At 46.0% G+C, this 22,190-nt stretch overlaps 2 protein-coding genes across 5 annotated transcripts in view; one reads left to right on the top strand and one right to left on the bottom strand.

Moving 5' to 3' along the window:
- LOC105907113 (FYVE and coiled-coil domain-containing protein 1-like) overlaps positions 1–18,078 on the bottom strand; it is a 23,879-nt gene extending 5,801 nt beyond the window's left edge. The window contains exons 1-14 of one of the 2 annotated variants that reach the window (XM_012835393.3): positions 17,954–18,078; positions 16,509–16,615; positions 15,653–15,759; positions 14,065–14,190; positions 12,689–12,795; positions 11,722–11,865; positions 11,494–11,587; positions 9,918–10,976; positions 8,345–9,130; positions 7,606–7,698; positions 4,072–4,190; positions 3,523–3,690; positions 1,883–2,035; positions 1,274–1,476 (exon numbers count right to left, since the gene is read on the bottom strand). In XM_012835393.3, the coding sequence (XP_012690847.2) occupies positions 1,274–1,476; positions 1,883–2,035; positions 3,523–3,690; positions 4,072–4,190; positions 7,606–7,698; positions 8,345–9,130; positions 9,918–10,976; positions 11,494–11,587; positions 11,722–11,865; positions 12,689–12,795; positions 14,065–14,190; positions 15,653–15,759; positions 16,509–16,569 (3,220 nt within the window). In that variant the 5' untranslated portion in view covers positions 16,570–16,615; positions 17,954–18,078. Of the gene's footprint in view, positions 1–1,273; positions 1,477–1,882; positions 2,036–3,522; positions 3,691–4,071; positions 4,191–7,605; positions 7,699–8,344; positions 9,131–9,917; positions 10,977–11,493; positions 11,588–11,721; positions 11,866–12,688; positions 12,796–14,064; positions 14,191–15,652; positions 15,760–16,508; positions 16,619–17,953 lie in introns of both variants that reach the window. The other variant, XM_031575329.2, reaches the window with a different exon arrangement.
- cwc15 (CWC15 spliceosome associated protein homolog) lies at positions 17,218–21,118 on the top strand. 3 transcript variants are annotated; one of them, XM_031575330.2, is made up of 7 exons: positions 17,218–17,325; positions 19,298–19,439; positions 19,658–19,770; positions 19,885–19,982; positions 20,108–20,215; positions 20,387–20,514; positions 20,902–21,118. In XM_031575330.2, exons 2-7 carry the CDS (start codon positions 19,309–19,311, stop codon positions 21,029–21,031), a joined length of 708 nt encoding a protein of 235 aa, XP_031431190.1. In that variant the 5' UTR covers positions 17,218–17,325; positions 19,298–19,308; the 3' UTR covers positions 21,032–21,118. The 3 variants fall into 3 exon arrangements, with proteins under 3 accessions (XP_031431190.1, XP_012690848.1, XP_031431191.1); XM_012835394.3 differs by lacking the exon at positions 17,218–17,325 and adding an exon at positions 18,402–18,804; XM_031575331.2 differs by lacking the exon at positions 17,218–17,325 and adding an exon at positions 18,940–19,034.
- Positions 21,119–22,190: the final 1,072 nt, after the last annotated feature.

Raw genomic sequence — 22,190 nt, 5'->3', positions numbered from 1 at the left:
CATTGTGTCAGTCTGAGAATCTACAGATGCAGTTACACAAGGATGTGAAAAAGAAAACCATCACTTCCCACAAAAGCCTTTTATCTCTTGCTAGTATTGTCAGACTCATCTTTAAAATGATCTTTCCAGACACAAAGGCAGCATTTAACATCAGTACACACTTTCATAAGGTTTTATGGTTTATGGTTCATATGGTTTAAGTTAGCCCTTTTTTATGTCAAGCCTTTTTTGTTGTGTATTGTTTCCTTAATGATGCCTAGTGCACATCTGCTTCTTCTTGGAGATATTTCAGCTATCATTATGAGAATTCATAATAAGTCAAAGATACACTATTTCATCCTTGGCTCTTTGTCTTTTTTCATAATTTCACACCAGCCCTTTTCATCAGGGACGTGCACAGGAATTTTGAAGGGCATTTGCTCTGCCCTGGAAAAAAAGGGCAACACGTTCATTTTTGTAACCGCCGCCGCCACGCCCCCTGCGCGCATTTTCTGCCTATATCACTTAAAAATGTGAAATTGTCAGGGTCGATCACTAATTGCCGCCGACAAGCCCCCTACCCCTGCGCACATATTCTGCAATTTTTTTTATATAGGCCTAGATGAAATTCTGCAGGAGTTATACTGTTTAAAAAAATATATATATTCCTTCGGAGGGGCAACTTCAGTCGAGGAGGGCAGACGGGCAGTTGCCCGGGCAACCTTAGCCCCTCCTGTGCACGTCCCTGCTTTTCATAGACTCTCAGGTTCATTGGAATACAACTGGACTGGGCAAGCTCGGAGATGTGCCAACGTGTCTTTGCATTGCTTTTATTATGGCAGACCTCTGGACTGTGCCTTTTGAGTTCACACATACACACAGCTTGTGTTAGTGGGTATGTGTTCTTTCAGAAGTGAAAGATGCCACATGTGACTGACTTAGAATAGATGTGTGTGTGTGTGTGTGTGTGTGTGTGTGTGTGTGTGTGTGTGTGTGTGTGTGTGTGAGTGTGTGTGTCTGTGTGTAAGCATGTATAAGTGTGTTGAATTTGATCATCTGATAGAGAGGTTAAAGGAAACCTGGGCCCTATTTTAAACCTGGGCACTATTTTACTAGAGACACTTAATGACACTTAATGGAATAGGTCCAGTATTGAGTTAAAATGCTAAAACCAGCAGCCGCAAAATAAGGCCCTGGTTAAAAAATCCCAGAGTTTCCCTTTAAAGGTCTTAGTTAGCCATGATAGCTAGTCAGAGGTCACTGCTTTCATAGTCACAATGAAATAGATCCTCACCGGTCACCCTGGGTGTGGGTTTGTAGGGGGCTGGCTGGACGTGTGGTTGTGAGAGGTGTGTGTCGAGCTCGGCTGGCGTGAACCTCTCCACCACGGCGCTGTGCTCTGTGTAACACTCACGGCAGCAGCGCTCCTTCTTAGTACTGTGCTTGGTCATCACAAAGTTATGACTGCAATAGTAGCAGAAGATGCGCCCACACAACCTACAACACACACACACACACACACACACACACACACACACACACACACACACACAAACACACACAAACACAGCAGTATTACTACCACAACAGTGTCATAAAGAAAACTGGAATACATGAAAGTGATGATTCCTGAGCTGCAACCTTGTCTGATATCTTCTTCTATCTCATACCTAACTCTCAGAATTCAACGAGGGCTAGAAACAGTGGGGGCTGTCGGTGCATGGGCAATTATGTCAGTGTGTGTGTGTGTGTGTGTGTGTGTGTGTGTGTGACAAGGGTGTGTAAATTGATGAATGCCCAAATGGGTGCATGTCTCTGATTGTGTATGAGACTTATTTTCTAAGAAATGTATAATGTGAAAATGTGTATGCATGTGTGTGTTTGTGTGTGTGTGTGCACACACCTGCAGTGGTGACGCCGCAGGTACCAGGTGAACTGGCCCTTGCAGTCCAAGCAGCGAGCGGCCTCCTTGTCCACCAGCCACCACTGCTCCTCGGCCCGCAGCTTCTGCTCGAACTCCAGAGCGTCCGACTTCTGCCACAGCGCATCCTTATCCCTACACACCCGGCAGGGGAGAAAGGGAGAGAGAGAGAGAGAGAGAGAGAGGGGGGGGGGGTGTTTCATATGCATGTCATTCATAATAAAAATCCGCTGTTTTTGTTTATTTGACCTTTTATGGTATTTGTTCCAGTTTGGGCTGTTTGTCTAAGCTGATTAGTCTGCTGTGGGGTGTTTAGAAAAAAACACAGAGACACAAAGCATACACACACACACTTCAGATGGTCATGACCTTTCTCTCTCTCTCTCTCTCTCTCTCTCTCTCTCTCTCTCTCTCTCTCTCTCTCTCTCTCTCTCTCTCTCTCTCTCTCTCTCTCTCTGTCTGTGTGTACACGTGTGTGCCTGTTTGATGAATGCATCCTACTGCTCTTTAGAGAATCTGTTTTACATGCACAACACCTGTCTAAACATGGGAGGAATTTACGGAGGATGCGTCTGAATCTATTTGTCCTCCTGCTGCTTGGGTGCTTACTGCCGGCCTATCCGTCATCCTTCTCGGCTGCCAATCTGCCATTCCGTTTCTTTAGATGGCTATCCATCTGCCAGTATTCTATTGCTCTCCATCATGCTGTGTTTGCAAGGATAAGTGTCCGTCTGTCTGTCCCTTTTCTTCCATGTCTCCTATTCTATCCAAGACCTAATCCTCATGCCTAACTGTTTACACGTACACGTTCCCCTACCTAATCTGCTCAGGCAGTGGACTGTGTTCCTGCATGCTGGTCTGTCTCACTGTGTCTGTCTACTGAGATATGTGCCTTAACTATATTCTAACACCCGTAGAGAGGTCGTTTTGCAGTGGCTCTGAAGTTGCCCTCTGGGTGTGATTGTTTCTGCTATATTAGCGCAAGTTCCTCTATCATTATGTTGTCTGTGTCTGAAAAATGTCAGGCCCCCCTATGGAGTAAAGTCCAATAGATATGCTCTTGCTCTTGCTCACAAACACACACACACACACACACACACACACACACACACAAAATACAGATAGGCCTACATGGTTGCACACGCACATACAGCGACTACTCCTGCTCCGGTATTTGTACAGGCTGTGTCTGTGTTGTGTGACCCATCTCTGTCAGGTTGAATGGAGAATCAGCTTTGTTCTTGTGTTCTGTCTTGTATAGCTACTAATAAGCTGAGGACACTGTAGAGGGTGTTGAATGTGGAGCAGCGGGTGTGAAGTATGCACTTGGAGAGCATTACACTCACACATACACACACACAAATCCATAAGTGCATGTACAGACACATACAGACACACAAACATGAGCACTACACTCACGCATACACACACAAATCCATAAAGGAACACACTCAAACGCACATACATCAATACATCATTAAGTTCACATATGTCAGACATTTGCACACAAACAAAGGCACACTAGCGTATGTTCAGACACATACACAAACACACACACACACACACACACACACACACACACACACACACACTAGTGCATGTGCAGACACACACACACTTACTTGATGAGCTCTATGAGGCGCTCCTCCAGGTGGTTCTTGATGTGGGAGAGCTCCAGGATCTGGGCGTCCATGCTGAGCCGCTGGCTCTGGGCCTCAGTCTGGACCTGCTCCAGCCGCTGCTTCAGGTCCCCACACACACCCTGTCCCGCCGCCAGCGCCTGCTCTGCACTGGAGGAGGGATACAGGGAGAGAGAGGGACAGAGAGAGAGAGAGAGAGAAATAATGGGAGAGAGAGGGAGAAAGAGAGAGAAAGACAGCAAGAGAATGATGAGATGGAGCATGGGACAGACAGACATAGAGTGAGATGGCTTGAATGCTAATCATCACCTCCCTATTGCCAATTCTGTGTGTGTGTGAGAGAGAGTGCATCATGTGCACTGGTCTGGAGGGGTGGTGTCTTACCTGTCTGTGTATGTGTGAGAGAGAGTGCATCATATGCACTGGTCTGTGTGTGTGTGTGAGAGAGAGAGTGCATCATGTGCACTGGTCTGTGTGTGTGTGTGAGAGAGAGTGCATCATGTGCACTGGTCTGGAGGGGTGGTGTCTTACCTGTCCAGTTTCTCTCGAAGCTTCAGAATCTCCGCCTCGTTTTCACGAATATCCCTCTCGGACTTGGTGACGTGAGCATCCTTCTCCTCGATCAGCCGAGAATACTCATCACTGGCCCCCTTCACAAACACACACACACACACTGGACTCAACTTCATTATGATTAATTACCTACAGGCCAGGGGCGGACTGGCCATCGGGGATACCGGGGGAATCCCCGGTGGGCCGACGGGGTTGGGATTGTCCAAAATACCGGCCCACCGTTATCTTCAACCGGCCCACCCTCTTAAATGGCTGGTCAAATTTACAGATTTCCTATTACACAGCACACGTATAGTTAGCTCTAAGAACTTCACCAAACTGATTGCACTGACTGAGTTTTATACTCCTCCTCGCGATCTGTATTCACACTCATGGTGCCTATTTTTCGAAAAAATTCTGAAGTGTCTTCTGAAATGTGTTCTTACGGACTTCGGAAGTTTAACGTAAGAAACGATCTCCACCTTATAAATGAACGCCTGCAAATGGGTTCTTAAACAGCCAAAGTGTTCTCAGCTGTACGGATTGAGGATGAGGATTCTTAAATTTGGATTTGCATTCATACACGGCCAGCCAGGGCACGCAACCGTAGTGAAGTGTGCAGTCAGCCCTAGCCTGATTGAAAACTCTGGGCCATTTACGGCTGTTATTTCGCGTTCTGAAATTCTGGTCTAAATTCAAAACGAATCCCACATGAGAAAACTTTCATGAATGCCCTAAAACATCATAAGTGGAGTTCAAAAGAAAGCTTTACTCATCTAATCTCTTCCGTCAGTCTAACTTTGTTTTGTGTTATTAAATGTCGATCACTGTAGTCTACATTTCATTTCATTTATTTCAATTATTTGTGGCCTTTCCTGTTATTGTATATGTAAAGCACATTGACTTCCATAAATAAATAAATTAAAAAAAGTTTCCTTGCCTTGCCTACTCAACACTTGCGTCACTCGCTAGCAGACAAAGTTGTTTTTGAGAGTGAGCATATCATCGGCACCAAAACGCAAAGGTGGCAGGGAGAAGAAAAAAAGATGTCTGGAGGAAGGTGCATCAAAATATGCAAAAATCTCTGATTTATTTGGGAAACCACCGACTGTTGACAGTGATAAGAAGGTAAGTTGTTGACTTGGTCAATGTTAGCTTGCTTTTCACAGATGAGGTAACGTTCCCTACAAGCTAGCCTAGCTAACGTTAGGTAAATAAATGTCCAAAATTGAGACCGTTATGATCTGGTAAAATAAGCAAGCTGGCGCTGTTGTCATCATCGAGATTATCTATTTAACATGTTAGCCGTAGTTACTTGTTTACAATCGATGAGCAAGCTATCCATGGTGGTAGTTGTAAAGAGGGAAATCTTATCATTTCTAATAACTTAAGTTAACCAGCTAGCTTGTTATGCTAAAATCACCGTGTTACACACAACACATACATTATAAACAATGTTAATATGGTATCTAGATTGATGATTCTGCTGCTAGAAGCAGCAGCCAGGGGCCCCAGAGCCAAGATAAGACCCAGGGTACAATGTACACCTAAGTTACACTTTAATATACAAAAATAGTGTATTTCAATTCAGCACATGTATTTAAAGTATATTTATCTAAGACACTTTGAGTGTACTAACCAATAGTGGAAAGTTAAGTACAAAAAAGTATACTTAGTACACTTTAATGTAATGTACTTAAGTGTAGTTTTTTTTTCACCTGGGGCACTAATACTAAATACTACCATTGCTGATAGTGTTGTGTCAATGGTTTAACATACTTACATAATAATCCCTATTTACCACTCATGTAGGCTGAAGATGACAGTGACTTTGACAGATTCCTTAAGGCTTTGTAGTTATACCGTACGTACAGTATAACCATCTGATACTAGCCCAGAGTTAAGCATATTCATCTAGCAAACTATACCTACCTTGGAGTGTTACAATAGCCAGTATCATTTTATTCCATGTGTCCATCCAGGCAAATTGGTGGATCCAAATGTTATTAAAAAACAAACATATATGATGTAATTGCTTTGTAATCATCCAAAATAATGTTAAGTGTATGAGTATTTTTCCAAGTAGGCCTCTGACTGGTCGATACGTGCGATGCATTGAGTGGGCAGCGCGCCGTGTACTGACTGGGCAACGCGCCGTGTACTGACTGGGCAACGCGCCGTGTACTGACTGGGCAACGCGCCGTGTACTGACTGGACAGCGCGCCGTGTACTGACTGGGCCGCGCGCCGTGTATTGCGTGGGCCGATCTGACAGTAACTCCCGGGCCACTTTTTTCCCCCAGTCCGCCCCTGCTACAGGCCACAGTATTATTGTCTAAATTGTAATGTCACATCATGCCATCGTGACCCAGTAAAGTCAACCATTTTGTGTCATTGCAACTTCGGCCCACTTTTTGAGGACTTCTCAATTTGAGTGTGTGAGAGATAATGTGTGTCTGTGTGTGTGTGTGTGTGTGTGTGTGTATCTGTGTGTGTGTATGTGTGTGTGTGTGTGTGCGCACGCGTTCAGCACAGCATGGCTCCAGCACTAGAGGACTAATCATGCATTCCTTCCTCTTACTCGGTGTGAATAAGTCAACGCTCTCTCTCTCCTCTCCTCCACCTAGCGCAGTGTTAATGAACTTTGATCACTCCTGCCTGAGCTGCCAATTAGCCTCCCTCACTCACTCACTCATGCAGACTTGAAACTGAGCTTGGCTGACTATCTCTCTCTCTCTCTCTCTCTCTCATCATTCTCTTTGTTTTACTTCTCCTTCACCCCCTCCCTCTATCCCAGAACCCTCTGTCACATTCTTCATTATATCACTTTCACATTCTCTCTCCCCTCTCTCCCACTCCTGCTCCTACACTCTTAATTCTGTCCCTGAGTCTCCTGTTCTGGTTCCCTGCACTGCCACGTCCGGCCCCTCTGCAGACATTATGCACTCGGGGCAGGCACAGACCCTGTCCACTTCTTCAATAGGGAAGATGGCAATCCTGTCAGGAGCGGAGGACAGAGCCAAACACAATGCGAGTGACAGCGCAGCTCACAGCAGGGGTTCGTTATTTTAACAGTGTAAATTAGATTAGATTAGATTAGATTCAACTTTATTGTCATTGCACAGAGTACAAGTACTGAGACAACGAAATGCAGTAAAGCGTGTGCCGTGTCATACCAACATCTGACCAAGCGACCGTCCCACCTCTACACCAATCCCAAGGCAAATCTAGTAGCTCCACACTAATCTCAACTCCATTCCACCCCCAAGAGAGTTGAATGGTGTAAGAGCTTTTAAATGGCATGCAGAGTGCTCAGTGATCATTGGTCCTGACAGCCAACCGCTGCGTGGTCAGGAGTCATTATGAATATCATCATTCAGGGTTTATAACTGCTCTAGTTCCAGACAGTGAAAGACAGCAAGGGTCTCATTCTCAGGGCCCTCTCTCCCACCGTCTCGATTTCTTTCTCTCTGTGTCCCTCTCTGTCTCTCTAAGTGTGGTAGGGGTCACTCACCTCCAGCTCAGAGACTTTTTCTGCCAGGCTGGACGCTCTCTTCTCCTCTGTCTTCATCTGAGTCTTCACCCCCTCCAGCTCCTCTTTCAAACTCTGGATGGACACACAAAACGAGACGGACAGCTTCATCCCAACGACCATGTTTTTTCGAAAAACAGCTAGCAGTCAATAAGCCCGGGGGACAAGTCAAACGAAAACCAAATCTGCCCCCATAATCAAAGATATAACCTAATTTTCTGTCTCATTTTGTCTCAAAGTGGAGAAGGAATTGCAAATGGATAAATGGAATCGGTCTGCATTTACATAATTGTACATGTTTCTACACTGTGAGAAAACTCCCAATCTCCCAACCAGCAGTGGAGTCTGCTATGCAAGTCCCTAGCTGTGTGTGTAGAATTCAGTGTTTAGCTAAAGGAGGCTGCCACATGCAGCCAGTAAGACCCGTATGCAACATAGGAAACCTCCTGATTCCCATATGTCTGATTGCCGTAAGGCATTTCAGCACCTACGTCTATACGTACACCACCAACTACTACACAAGCTCCAGGCTTCCATCCACAGTACTCACAGAGAGTTTTCACTTTTAATCATGACTTTACACTCTAGCCTGGGTGTGTGGTTAGATGCTCATACATTTGCTCACGGTTAGACACTCACTAAGGGGTTTACGTGTGTTTGTTTAGGACTATAATCCCTATGAACCCTGTGCCGTGCTGTGCTGTGCTGTGCCATGCTGTACCTGGATCTGGCTCTGCTGGCTCATGACCTCAGAGCTCATTTGGAACTTGAGCGCCTGCATCTCCTCGCGCCCGGCGTCCTGCTGTGTCCTGGCCTGGGACTCGGCCTTCTCCAGCTTCTCCTGCACCTCCAGCAGCGCTTCCGGAAGGTTCTCGGCCTGCTGTATCTCCTGCCGCAGACTGGTGTTCTCCTGCCTGAGGGCGGCCAGGCTGGCATTGAGGCGCTCGGCCTCCCTCTGCGCCTCCTGCTCGGCCTCGCACCTCCGCTGGCATGCCTCCTCGCGCTCCGCCGTCAGACGGCACAGGTTGATACCCAGCTCGGCCGTCTCGGTGTTGGCGCGGTGCAGGCTCTCCCGCGCCTCTGCATGCTCCACCGCCAGGCGCTCCAGCTGGGCCTTGAGCTCCCGCACCTCCCCGCGCGCCTCCTCCACCTCGCGGCCTAGTGCCGCCTCGCGCTCTGTCCGCTCCTGGAGCTCAGCCACGTGGGCGAGGTTCAGCCGCCCCTCCTGTTCCGTCAAACACTCCGCCCGGGCCGCGAGCTCCTGGCGCGCCTCCTCGGCCACGCGCAGCTGGGCGCGGGCCTCCTCAGAGTCGCGCACTGCGCTTCGCAGCTCCCCGTGCAGGCGGCCCAGGTCCTCGCCGCGCACGCCCAGCTGCTGCTCCAGCAGGCCGGCGTGCGCCTGCGCCTCCCGGCGCTCCCGCTGCGCCTCCTCCAGGCAGCGGCGCTGCGCCTCCTCGCTGCCCGCCTGCAGTGACGCGTTCTCCTCCTCCAGACGCTGCACCCGAGCCTAAAAGAGGAGGGATGGAGATGAGGAGAAAGGGGAAGAAAGAGGAACAAGGAGAGCAAGAGAGAGATAATACAGAGAGAGAGAGAGAGAGAGAGAGAGAGAGAGAGAGAGAGGGAGGGAGGGAAAGACAGGTAGACAAAGGAAAACGTAAAAGCAGTAAGACAAAGGAAAGGAAAGATAGAGGGGGAGGAGAGCAAGAGAAAGGTAGAGACATGAAGAGACATAAAGATTGAAATGAAGGAGGACAAAGTGAAGCAATGAGAAAGAAGCAGTGAAAGAAAAACATGGGAAGTGATCAAGTGAGTGAGGAATCATTGCAGTTGAACTGGAGCATACAGCAGAGGCTACTGGAATAAGATTTGACCATAGGGCTCTGCATGTGTCTCATGTAGTTAACAATGAACATGACACATACTGCATTAGACATATTAGAAGCTGATGGAACTGAACAGGCTGTACTGGAGGAGAGATATGCATGAAATTTGTTCTGTCTGAACCTGGTTAGAGTGTTCAACATATCTGCCATCCTAACATAAGTAAATCTCATGAGCACTTATGGTATGATGGTATACCTCATTCACATTAAGTCCTTGCATGTTCACTGGGTGCGCACTCACATGTGCAGTCAAACAGAAAATTATATATCTGTGGATGCACATGGGTATATGTTTGTCCTGCCAATTGGTATCTGGTGTGTGTATTTCTTGTTGTTTCTCCTGCTTGCCGCCTTCACGCCTCGGTGTTCTGGATCACAATTAAGCGATTGAGCGGGGTTGACCTCACTGACCTCCGCCATCTCCATCTGCGCAGCAGCCCTCTGCTGACGCTCTTCCAGCGCGCGGGCCTCCTCGCGCAGACGCCTCTCCCTCTCCTCCGCGGCAGTGGTGGCATCGGCCATCTTGCCGCGCAGCGCGGCCGCCTCTGCCTCCAGCGTGGCGCGGGCCTCGGTCAGATCCCTCTGGCTCTCCTCCGAGCGCCGCACCGTCTCCAGCAGCCCCTCGTTCAGCCCCATCAGGCTGCTGCACTGGACGCGGTAGTCCTCGGTGCGCCGCGTCTGCTCCCTGGCGCCGGCCTCCAGCTCGGCCACGCTCGCCCTCAGCCCGTCCCTCTCGACCTCCGTCGCGCCCAGCCGCTCCCTCAGGCCTTCCGCCTCCCTCCTGCGCCCCTCGCTCTCCTCCTGCGCCCCGCTCTTCCCTTCCTCCAGCTGCTCCTTTAGCGCGCCCAGCTCCTCTTTCAGCTGCCTGCACTCCTCCTGCACGTCTTCCCTCTTCTTCTCCGCTCGCCCCAATGCCTCCTGGGCGGCCTTCAGCTCCTGGCCGAGCCTCTCGGCCCTCCTCTGGCTGTCGCTAGCCTCCTCCAGGGCCTGGGCGCGCTCGCGCTGCTCCTCCTTCAGCTCGTCCAGCAGCTCGTGGATCTTCTGGGCCGAGTCGAGGTGCCCGGCGGCGCGCTCGCCCTTCGCCTCGAGCGCAGAGTCCAGCTGATCCACCAGCTCCCGCCCGCGCCTCTCGGCCGCCTCCAGCTGCTCCTGCCGGGCCTCCAGCGCTGCGCCCAGGGCCTCCATCTGGGTGCCGAGGCCGCGCTCGCGCTCCACCTGCTGGGTCTGGGCGTCCAGCGAGACGTCCAGCTGCCTCTGGAGCTCCAGGACCACGGCGCGCAGCTCCGAGGCCTCCCCGCCCAGCTGGCCCATGTGGCCCAGTAGCTCCTTCTCGCGCAGCTCCGACTGGTCCAGCTCCAGGCGCAGCTCGTCCACCGCGCTCATCACCGACGAGTCGTCGGCCAGGCTGGTGTCACCGGGGAAACCGAGGCCGCTGCGGTCCATGTCTGGGCTGCCAAGGAACTCATTGACCTGGAGAAAGAGGGCCGGGGAGAGAGAGAGAGAGAGAGAGAGAAACAAAATAGGAGTTCAGAAAATAGAACAAGAGAAGCATAGAAAAACAGAAAGGAGAAAGACAGAAAGTGACAGGCAGAAAGTGACAGACAGAATGGGGACAAATGGAAATGAATGGGATTAATGACTGATAGTAGATGCTTTACAAAAGAGCATACGGGGGCAAACAGAATCAAAGAAAGTCAGAGGCGAATTAATGTAACGATAAGAATTACTGATATCCTGAGTCCTTCAGTCTATGTCTTTTGGGAGCAAGAGAAGCAAAAGTGTGTATGATGACTTCTGCCTGGAACACATTTCTTATGTGTCAATCCAATACTGCCATCTATAGGGGGGTCATAATTCAAGAACTACTGCAACACAAACTGCAATACTACAACAACAGTATTTGAATATGATGTGAGTGTTGAGAGAGTGTACCTGCTTGTGTGTGTGTGCGCGTGTGTGTGTGTGTGTGTGTGTGTGTGTGTATTACCTGTGAATAGGAGCTAGCCAGGCTGTTGATGCTAGAACTGCGAGTGGGTGGTCTCCACATGTGACTAGGGGAGTTGGTCATGCCAAGAGTCCTCCTACAGGATGACCATACACACACACACACATTTGATCAATATTCTTAAGGGAAATGTGTGTAATGACAGGTGTAATGAAACTCTTATTTTGTTGCTTATTGTGTTACTGTGGCAGGAGCATTCTTTTTGGCTACCTAGCAAAAGTGGGCCAGTCTGAGTCAAGGTCATGACCCCGTGACGCCACATCGAACTGCACGTCGTTCAGCTCGTACAGATGACTGATGATGTCAACACTCAGGTGAGGCTTCAGGAAGGGGCTACGGGAGTAGTACCAGTCACTGTAAACACACACACACACACACACACACACACACGCACACACACACACACACACGCACGCACACACAATCAATACCATTTGATTGTCCCAAAAGGTTAAAGACCTCTAATCTGATATGTATTAAAAAGCATAGAGACTGAAACATCCAGGGTTGATGATGACTGGAATTGTTCTTGTAACCTGTTTAACTGGAGTTGAATTTGTGAACCCAGGATAGCACTGCAAGGCCTCTGCCACTCTCAAAGGAGAACTTGATATGGGTGAACTCAAACGACCCAGAAAGCAGCACACTTGACATGACAGAAATGACAGTTATGCCTAAATATGGTTCTCATTCTGATGTGAATGTGCGCGCACACACACACCCGTTCATCTACAGGTTTTGTGAACTTTAACACTTCCCTTTAACAAAAACTTGCTGGTGGAGGAGAATGCATGGGGAAGCGAAAGGGAACTGCACTTTCACTAACATTTCAGAGGAACAGGTATTCTTTATTCTCACACAGCTGGACACAGCACCTTCTGTTTCTGGGCATGAGTCAGCCGCTTCTAGCGGGAACTGTAGAATAAGTTACGCCCAGTTTTATTATGTATTGTCTTCTGACTGCCGCAGTAATTTTGGCAGTGACAACGCTCCTACTGTTGGAAGCTACAGCTAGACACAAAAGGTGTCTCACTGGTGCTTTTGCAGGCGAAACATATAAAGAAAGGATGTAATGCTAGGACAGGGACAGTGATGGTGGTTGGGGTTCAGTATGCTGATGTGGTGGTAAACTGGATGAGTCACTGTATTGTTCGTGTGAGATGTGGACATGGCTCACCTAGTGACCCTCTGGTTCATGAGGCACTGCTGTAGTGTGTCAGCCAGACGCTGGTGCACCAGACAGTAGCGCAGGAAAGCGCGGCCCTTCCCCAGAGACGTCTTCAGCTGCACGTGCACAAACACACACACACACACACACACACACACACACACAGTTAAATGAGACAAAGCTACTGACCACAACCACATTAGACTGATGAGAGAACATGGACCCATTTGGCAGGCAAGTAGTATAATAATAGGCAAGGACTACCGGTCCGTATACACGCACTACAAGTGCTGTCTGTACAAACAGTGCTGTTGTTGCTGACCTCACTGTTTCTATTCCGCCTTTCCTAGTCAGATCCCCCCCCCCCACAAACTCAAGAGTCATTCACGGGTCCACAACAGGGTTTCTGCAAGTAATGTTTCTTGCAGATCCGGTGTCCGGAAATAAAAAATGATTACCAAACATATTTGAAACTTCCCGTTACACAAATTCCAGCAACAGTCTATGTTACAAACGCAAATATAATTTACACCTGGGTTGACGAAAGAATGACAACAACCTCAAATCAGTTTGACTATTCACTGAACAGTAACGCTTGAGCAAAACTTCAACATGATCCTCTAAAATGTAGACTATGACAAAACATCCGTAACCTCTAACCTCCTGTAGCCTGTTTTAAAAAAGGCTAGGCCCACATGGCTTCAAATGCAGCATATGGGCTATCGGGTAAAATGCTATTTCCTCCCTTTTTTCATTGTGGCAATATCCTCTGCTACCGACTTATCAAACGCATCCAATGTGTCTTTGCAGCTTGCAATGCGCATAAGTCACATCACTGTCTCCTCCTCCAGACGAAACCTCTCTGCCGGCACGTTTGACACGGGCAGAACACAGGCAATTTTAGCCAGTGTAGCTCAGTCAGGGTACAGATCACTAAACTCATAAATAAGCACTTAGCATGCTGTTGTAAAAGTTAAACACCCATAAACGTGCAGGTCCGTCATCACTGCCACTACATCTCATTTTACAAATGGCAAAACACAAATGTACTGTTCAGGGATAGCCTATGTTATAGCTATGATTTATATGAGCATTTATTAACGTCCATTTTGACCAGCATATTTTTGATGTTTTTTTTTTTTTTAAATCAGCAAAAACAGTTTAACTCTGGCTAACCCTGAAACCCTAGTCCTCAACCACAAACGCCATCTCATATTGCTAACCTTTCCATTTCCCCTTTCCTAGTAAGACCCACACTTAACCTCCTTTTTCTCATGCCAGCAACTGCAAACAGACCCAGACCCAGAAATAGAGATATACAGATAGAAACAGCTAAACGAAAGGTATTGTAGTTACAGGCCCATGGAAACACACAAGTACACTACCTCAGAGATGGACTTGACAAAGCGAATCCCATCATTGGCTCCTTTCACCTTGGCTAAGCAGTCACTGAAGTAGTCCCAGTAGTCTTTCCTGCTGCCTAGCAGGGTGGTCTTCTCCTTCTGATCAAACTGGATTCACAAAACACACAAACACACACACACACACACAATTACAGTTCAAAACAGTTGCAAAACTAGTTTGTGCAAATTTCAGAAAACCTGTTATAGCAGTGTCACAAATGCCCATTTCTTTGACACACATTATTATTCAACAGCTGATACAAAAATGCAAAGTACTTAACAAATACTGTTCATATGTTATTAAGACATACTACTACATTTTTACTGAATGTTGTTTTTCAACTTCAGACCAACAACTTGCAAGCTGACACCTATAGACTTGTGGGTTTTAGCATGTTTGGGTTTGGGTGATGCCATTTTAGCTGTGAAGCAAGGGTCAGACCACCTCAGAGTAATACCCTTTTAGTGTGTGTTCATGTGTGTATCTGTGTATCTGTGTGTGTGTGCGTGTGCGTGTGCGTGTGTGAGTGTGAGTCAGAGTGGACGAGAGAGAGGGAGAGAGAGAGAGAGAGAGGTGGTGCATCTCTACCTCATACTTCATACTCTATTAAAGTGGCTCTTGGACATATCCCTACCCAAGGCACTTTTTTTTTGTTTCTGAGTTTGGTCGGACAGGAAGCTATATGAAATGCTCATGTGATTCCAAGATTCTTGCGTGTCAAAATGATGGGGGAACTTGAGCACCTTGAAACGTTCAAAGTTCTATCATGGCTCTGCAAATCTGCATAGTTTTTTTTTTACTTTGTGAGCTCATTTTTACTTTGATTATGCACTATGCACTGGATTCTGGGCGTGTGTGTGTGTGTGTGTGTGTGTGTGTGTGTGTGTCTGTGTGTGTGTGTGTGTGTGAGAGTGTGCACGTTCTTGCAATCTCAGAGATAATTAAAGCAATCAGAATGCAAACAAGCTCAATTTGGAGCACACTCCCAACTGGGTTGAATGCTTATGTAAATAAGCCATTTCAATATTTGATTTTCCATTGGTTTGCCAAATAAAAGTATGCATAAAGGGGGGGGTCTCTGAATACTTTCACGGGCCACTGTGTTTTTTCTGCGACAAAATGTAAACATACAATCATGTGTACTTGTGGACATAGTTGGCTGTACTGGTGTGCATTTATGGATTAGACAAGTGGACATTAGGGAAATTAGTTAGGGAGACTGGAACTGAAGTGGAAGACCGGCCCTATCTTAAAAAGGACTAATCCATTACGTTAATTTTCGCCTTTACTGCAGAAATAGCCAAGATGTGAAATTGCAAAAACAGTAGTGGTTTTTAGCCTTATTTGAGTGTTAACTGAAAATTTGATTATGATGTTTTATTTCAGATTTAAACACCGACGCCCACTATATACTTTTAAGGATCTGTGGGACTGGCCAATGTGGAGTTACAGGTCTCTCCCCATTAGTTTGGACAGGAGCCTGATCTTGTATGAATGGCTGGTGGGAGGCAATACCAAGCTGGCTACAGAGTGGCAAGACATGCCTATAAGGACTTTGGTGTCACTCACCTGGAGCAGGTATTCTAGTTTGTAGGAGAACCTGTGTAGGTTGGAGCTGTCATCACTGATGGGTTCTCCAGTCTCTTTGTACTCCTTAGTCAGCTCAGCAACAGCATCTGTGATCACAGAAAGCAGACACATATCTATACATAGAAACAATAGAATCATCAGTTTCCTCCACACCTCATCTAAAGTACTGTCATGTCCCAATCCCAACTCTCTACACGTGCTTGAATTGCCTTTCCGCCTCCTCCCTTTCTCCCCTTCTGACATTTCTGTCCTGTTCTGTCCCTTCGTCCTGTTACACAGCACTGTGGACATAGCGTGCCTCTGAGCCAGCGTAGGAACTGAGCGGAGACGGGGGACGGGTGTCCCCTCAGCAACCTCTCCCTCTGCCGCCGCGCGTCCAACCTCTGCTTCCACAGTCCTGGAGCCTCGGAGGGGCGAAGGGAGAGGCTGGACATGTCAGCCCAGCAGCGGTGCAGCACAACCGGCTGCAGCGAACACACTGCAATGCCCCCGAGATACAAAAAAAAACGGTCGAACAAGAGGATCGTTTCACATTAAAATCCGGTGTATGAGGGGATGGACTGATAGGCACGGTCCACTGTTGTCGCTGATCTGCATGCTGTCCCTCTTTCTCGACCTCAGAGACTTGTTTTCTCTCCAAACAATGGGCTGTGGGTTACCCTTTCTCTTTCTCGCAGTCAAACACACAGTCACACACAGATTCAACCATGCGTGTGCAGACTGCCACACATATGCATACCTTTCGCATACACACAGTAGGTACAGAGTAGGTTCTCTCTTGTTCTCTCTCTCTCTCTCACACACACAAACACAAACACACACACACACACTGTACCGTGCAGATCTCGGATAATCCTCTGGAGCTGGCTCTCCCCCACAGCTGGACTGGTTGCCATGGCCACACACACCCTGGCAAAAGGGGGTTGGTGGGTCACACCGGTTCTGCTGAGTCAGACAGTCAAAGATATTCAGAGCCAACAGAGACAAAAGACACACAAAAACAACGACACAGACACAGACAGACAGACACACACACACACACACACACACACACACACACACACACACACACACACACACACACACACACACACACACACACACACACACACACACACACACACACACACACACACACATCCACTAGGTGAGCAGACTCATGCACCCTCACACACACGGTGTGTTCATTGCCTCACACACAAACACACAAATATTTAAATGACAAAACCAACACATCCTAAAATTAAGTGTTTGCAATTATAATCCAATACACATTTCAGCAAATTGCATGGTCCTCTAGTTGTCTGTGCTCAAAATGCACATTGAAAAAACTTTGTACACAGTCCAGGCTCTGTAAAAGAGAAACAGACCAAGCCATACACAGTTCCAGCCAATCAACACGTTGCTTCATGAGGACGAAAGGGAGGTATGTAACTTGATTGACTGTTGAGCTCAAATATCAACAACTTTTCACCAGAATAACAGACTGTATACATGATCACAACGCACCTCTAGAAAGAGTACAAATGATATAATTTATATGTTGTAGTATTCTCTCATTATAGTATACAGTGGGCCTATTTCAAATGTGGGACTATTGTGTAATGGTCTCCAACGACCTTCCACCGCCTAACTCCTTGGTGAGAAACTGAGTAAGTTCCTTTCTTCCTCACAAACATAATTAACGTATAGAGCTTCTAATAAATGTGAAATGCACAGCGTCAGGTGTGCAATACATGTGTTGCTTTTACACTAGGATGGGTGTGTGTGCATATTCCCCTCAAGTAGGTTTCGACCGCACAGGAAGTGGCGAGACAGTATCTTTCGAATAGACCTGAACCCAATGTATCGTTGTGCGAGAATGTCATGTCAACCAGCTTGCTCAAACCTCAGGCTGAAATAAGCATAATGTCGATCACGCAGAGCTGTTGCGATGTTATGTTGCAATGTTGTTATTGTTGATGCCGACATTTATGTATCAAGCCTGCCAGGAAACACCAACAAGGCAATACTTCGCAAGTTTTTTAACTACAAAAGCTACGATAGACCAAGATCAGTACTTATAACGTCTCTACTTCAAGGTTTGAATATCTTACAGCGTACATTTAGGCAAGGCTGCCTGGCCTCCTAGGTTTTGAAAGTAAAGTTATCAGTAGCTGTTAGGTATTATCAATGTACATCTGAAACTGATATTTCAAACCCAACAATAGACTTTCTATGCATACAGCAATCGACTGATACGTTGGCATACATCAATGCAAAAAATAAACTTAATCATACTTATTGCCAGATGTCCCACAGCAGTCAACATAGTTTACATTGAATAACAAACTTGCTAGTTGCGCTCAACTAATTGATTGGCAGTTGTCTGAACTAATCAGATGGGAACATCCATATACGTCACTCGAAAGAAGCATTTCCGTTTCTTATCATGAGGATATTTCAGACTTAAAAATAATCAGAAATGTATATTTTATAACAATATATTTTGTAACAACACAAATAATTTAAATGCTGTACTCCATTAGGACAACATCCAGGGTGAATCCGCCCCCTTCCTTTTACTCCCTTCTCATTGGATGAATAAAGATTATTACAGTTGATAGTTTGGTTGTAAAGAACTAAGTAAGTAAACATGGGCATCCCGTTTATGGGATCTTATGATCAATTGCACGTAATTTCAGGGAAGATTCATCGCTTCACATCTTCCTACCTTGTCCGACTTGTCTTTTTTCCTAGGCAGAGATAAGAATAGGTCGGCAAATTGATCGACTAAATTATTGATTGATCCGATTATTTGTGGATTGCTGTTTGTACTCATATCACACACACACACACGGGTTAAGGACTCATTTTGAGTTTGCATAGATTTAGAGCTGAATGGTAATAGTGTGGTTATTGGTAGAGTTACAGTGTGGTTGATACAGGCAGTCTTCTTTAAAATCGGTAAGAGCCAGGAAAATGAATCCGGCTACATTGGACACCTAAATCCACCGCTTTGAGTTCATCGCTCTCCGTCTCATCCAATGAGTTGAGAGAATGATTAGGCGACTATTACTATCGCTTGTGTAGGACCCTGAACAACATACTTGCCATGGTCGCTTGTTTGAATCTGTGTTAGTGGATTGGAGGTGAGAATTGGAATGATTTAACACAATTTCCTTACTTTGTCTATAATGTACGTAGAGTAAGAGTACTGGTGTATTTATATGATGCAAGTGATGAATTATTTCCGCGTCTGATATTCTTCAAAGTCGAATATTTTCACGCGACTTGTGATGAGTTAAGTTGTCGACAGCTAGCTAGCTAACATCAGTTCGTAATGCAAACCTCTGTTGTGGTAACATACCAAGATAGCAAAGTGAGTTGAGACGAAAAACGGTCGTGTATATGTGACTGCATGTATTGTGCACTCCCTATTGTTATGATATATCAGGCTATTTAGCCCTTTTTTCCGGCTATCTTGTATTTAGGAACTTGGCTAGTTGTTTCACAGCCTGTTTGCAAGTCGGTTAGAGAGGTTCAGTTCAATCCCCCAAATTAATGGAGACTGTGATTTTTAAATTATTTCATTATGAGTCTCATCATTGAGTGATCTGTTCGGTACCTTTTTTGTTTGTTCAGTATACGTAAAGATGACTACCGCGGCTAGGCCAACGTTCGAACCCGCTCGAGGAGGGCGAGGCAAAGGAGAAGGCGACCTGAGTGCATTATCAAAACAGTATTCCAGCCGAGACCTACCGGGGCACACTAAAATCAAGTACAGGTGAGTCAAGAGGTTGCAGCACACTTTCTAAAGTGGTGGGATTTGTAGATGAATATCTTCATGTCAGTGAATTTTCATATGGGAGAGTAACAAAATAGCCTGTGTGGTGCGGCAAAAGCACTGGGGTGGTGCGTGGTAATGTTTTCATAGGTTATTGTATTTTATAGGTTTAAGGTATATTTTAGATTTTCCATTTTTTCTGGTCATTGTTTCATCAGGCAACCCACCCAGGATGCTCCCGAGGAGGTGCGTGCCCGTGACTTCCGCCGTGAGCTGGAGGAGCGTGAGCGAGTTGCTGTGAGGGACAAGACTAGGGAGAGGGGACCCAGGGGTAAGTGTTTTCACTAGTCACTTGTCACTAGTGAGCTTAAAAGTGCCTTTGTTTGTTTGTTTGGATGTTGTAGCTAAGTAACCAAGAAAGTTGTTACTTTTGGCCTTGTTGTAGAGCACACCACATCTTCGTCATCGTCCTCGTCCTCTAAAAGGCCCCGTCTCGATCAGATCCCAGCTGCAAACTTGGACGCAGATGACCCACTCACAGATGTAAGTGTGATATTTATGTGTTCTGAAATGTGTTTCTTCTGTTCTCTGCTATAATTTTTGTATGACTTGTTTTAACAGTTCTAATGGGTGACTTGACCCCTCCTTTTATGCTTTCATAATTGTAGGACGATGAAAACTCTGATTCCGACTCCGACAGCGATGATGACACTGCTGCCCTGTTAGCTGAACTGGACAAAATTAAGAAGGAGAGGGCAGAAGAGCAGGAGAGAAAGGTAAGCAGTTACAAAGTGCTGTACACCAACAGTCATGTCTTTTAGACTTATCTCGATATTCATCTAGAGCCCCACATCTTCTCTGCACACTAATATAAAATGATACAGAGGAACAAGATGGAAATCTGTAAAATGTGTAAATCTACTGTTGCGTGGTTGCCTGTGTTGTAGGAGAGGGAGCAGAAGGCAGAAGAGGAGAGGATCCGAATGGAGAACATCCTGAGCGGAAATCCACTGCTTAACCTGGCAGGGCAGCAACAGGCAGCACAGACCCAGGCGTCCTTCCAAGTGAAGAGGAGGTAATCTTATTGATACTTATTATACGGCACCTCAGAATGTTGCAAAAAGTTCAATTGATTTGAATGGGCCAACCCCAACAGGGGTCTGATATTTCTTTATATTGATCGCTGCAAAAAATGAATGACCGTTGCCACTGGCATCAGGTTTTGTGCTTCAAATTCACATCCTGCATATCATACCACAAGTATTCCGGTCATTTAACGTAACAAAGTCATTGTATCTTGGAAGTCAGCAAGTAATGGGTTGCTACGCAACACCTGAAGCTTTACATTTCTATTTGCGTGTTATTTTTCAATAATGACCGCTGGACTGCCCTGAAATTCTCTAGTCATTCTCTATGATGTGACATGTAAAAAAATGAACCTCACGGTTTCTTTCATTTTCAGGTGGGATGATGACGTGGTTTTCAAGAACTGTGCCAAAGGAGTCGATGAGGCCCGGAAAGAGAAACGTTTCATCAATGACACCCTTCGCTCTGAGTTTCACAAAAAGTTTATGGAGAAGTATGTTAAGTAGCAGTTGTCAACGGAGAACATGTGTGTTTTACTCTCTTGTCTGTCTTTGTTCAATTCACTCAATAAAGTTATTTGTATCTTTCACATATTATGGAAGTGCTTAGAATGTCAGGACTTTTATTTCACAGACAGCAGACAACTGTCAGAATAGTGGGAAGTATGTATGTGTGTATTTTCAAGCTTTTTTTGGTTATTGAGTGTTTAACATTTAGTCTAATACAAATGTAATTTAGCTTGCTCTGTAAAATCTCCTGGACTTTTAACAAACCAACTTAACTTTTGACTACAGTACCAGTCAAAAGTTTGGACACACCTTCTCATTCAATGGTTTTTCTTTATTTAAATGTTTTGCTACGTTGCAGATTAATATTGAAGACATCAAAACTATGAAGGGACACATGGAATTATGTTGTAAACAAAAAAAGTGTTAAAAAAAAAAACAGAATATGTTTTATATTTTAGATTCTTCAAAGTAGCCACCTTTTGCTTTGATGACAGCTTTGCACACTCTTGGCATTCTTTCAAGCGGCTTCACGAGGTAGTCATGGAATGGTTTTCAATTAACAGGTGTGCCTTGTCAAGAGTTAATTTGTGGAATTTCTTGCCTTCTTAATGTGTTGGAGACCATCAGTTGTGTTGTGCAGAGGCAGGGTTGGTGCACAACTCTATACGGTGAATAGGCCTATTCGACTACAGTTCTAATCCATATTATGGCAAGAACCACTCAACTAAGTAAAGAGAAACAACAGTCCATCATTATTTTAAGACCGGAAGGTCAGTCAATCCGGAAGATTTCAAGAACTTTGAATGTATCCTCAAGTGCAGTGCAGTGAAAACCATCAAACGCTATGATGAAACTGGCTCTCATGAGGACCGCCCCAGGACAGGAAGACTAAGAGTTACCTCTGCTGCCGAGGATAAGTTCATTAGAGTTACCAGCCTCAGAAACCGCAAATTAACAGCACCTCAGATTAGAGCCCACATAAATGCTTCGCAGAGTTCAAGTAGCAGACACATCTCAACATCAACTGTTCAGATGAGTGCGTGAATCAGGCCCTCATCCTCATGGTCGAATTGCTGCAAAGAAGCCACTACTGAGGAAGAACAACAACAAAAAGAGACTTGCTTGGGCCAAGAAACACAAGGAATAGACATTAAAC

This window comes from Clupea harengus, chromosome 10, assembly GCF_900700415.2.
Source record: "Clupea harengus chromosome 10, Ch_v2.0.2, whole genome shotgun sequence".
In the NCBI taxonomy this organism is placed as follows: Eukaryota; Metazoa; Chordata; class Actinopteri; order Clupeiformes; family Clupeidae; genus Clupea; species Clupea harengus.
This window is presented reverse-complemented; position numbering and strand designations above follow the sequence as displayed.

Excerpts from the sequence above, each read along its gene's own strand:
- cwc15 (XM_031575330.2), top strand. The coding sequence starts at position 19,309 with ATGACTACCGCGGCTAGGCCAACGTTCGAACCCGCTCGAGGAGGGCGA. Across the intron at positions 19,440-19,657 it reads CACACTAAAATCAAGTACAG|GCAACCCACCCAGGATGCTC; the intron begins GTGAGTCAAGAG and ends TTGTTTCATCAG. Across the intron at positions 20,216-20,386 it reads CAGAAGAGCAGGAGAGAAAG|GAGAGGGAGCAGAAGGCAGA; the intron begins GTAAGCAGTTAC and ends CCTGTGTTGTAG.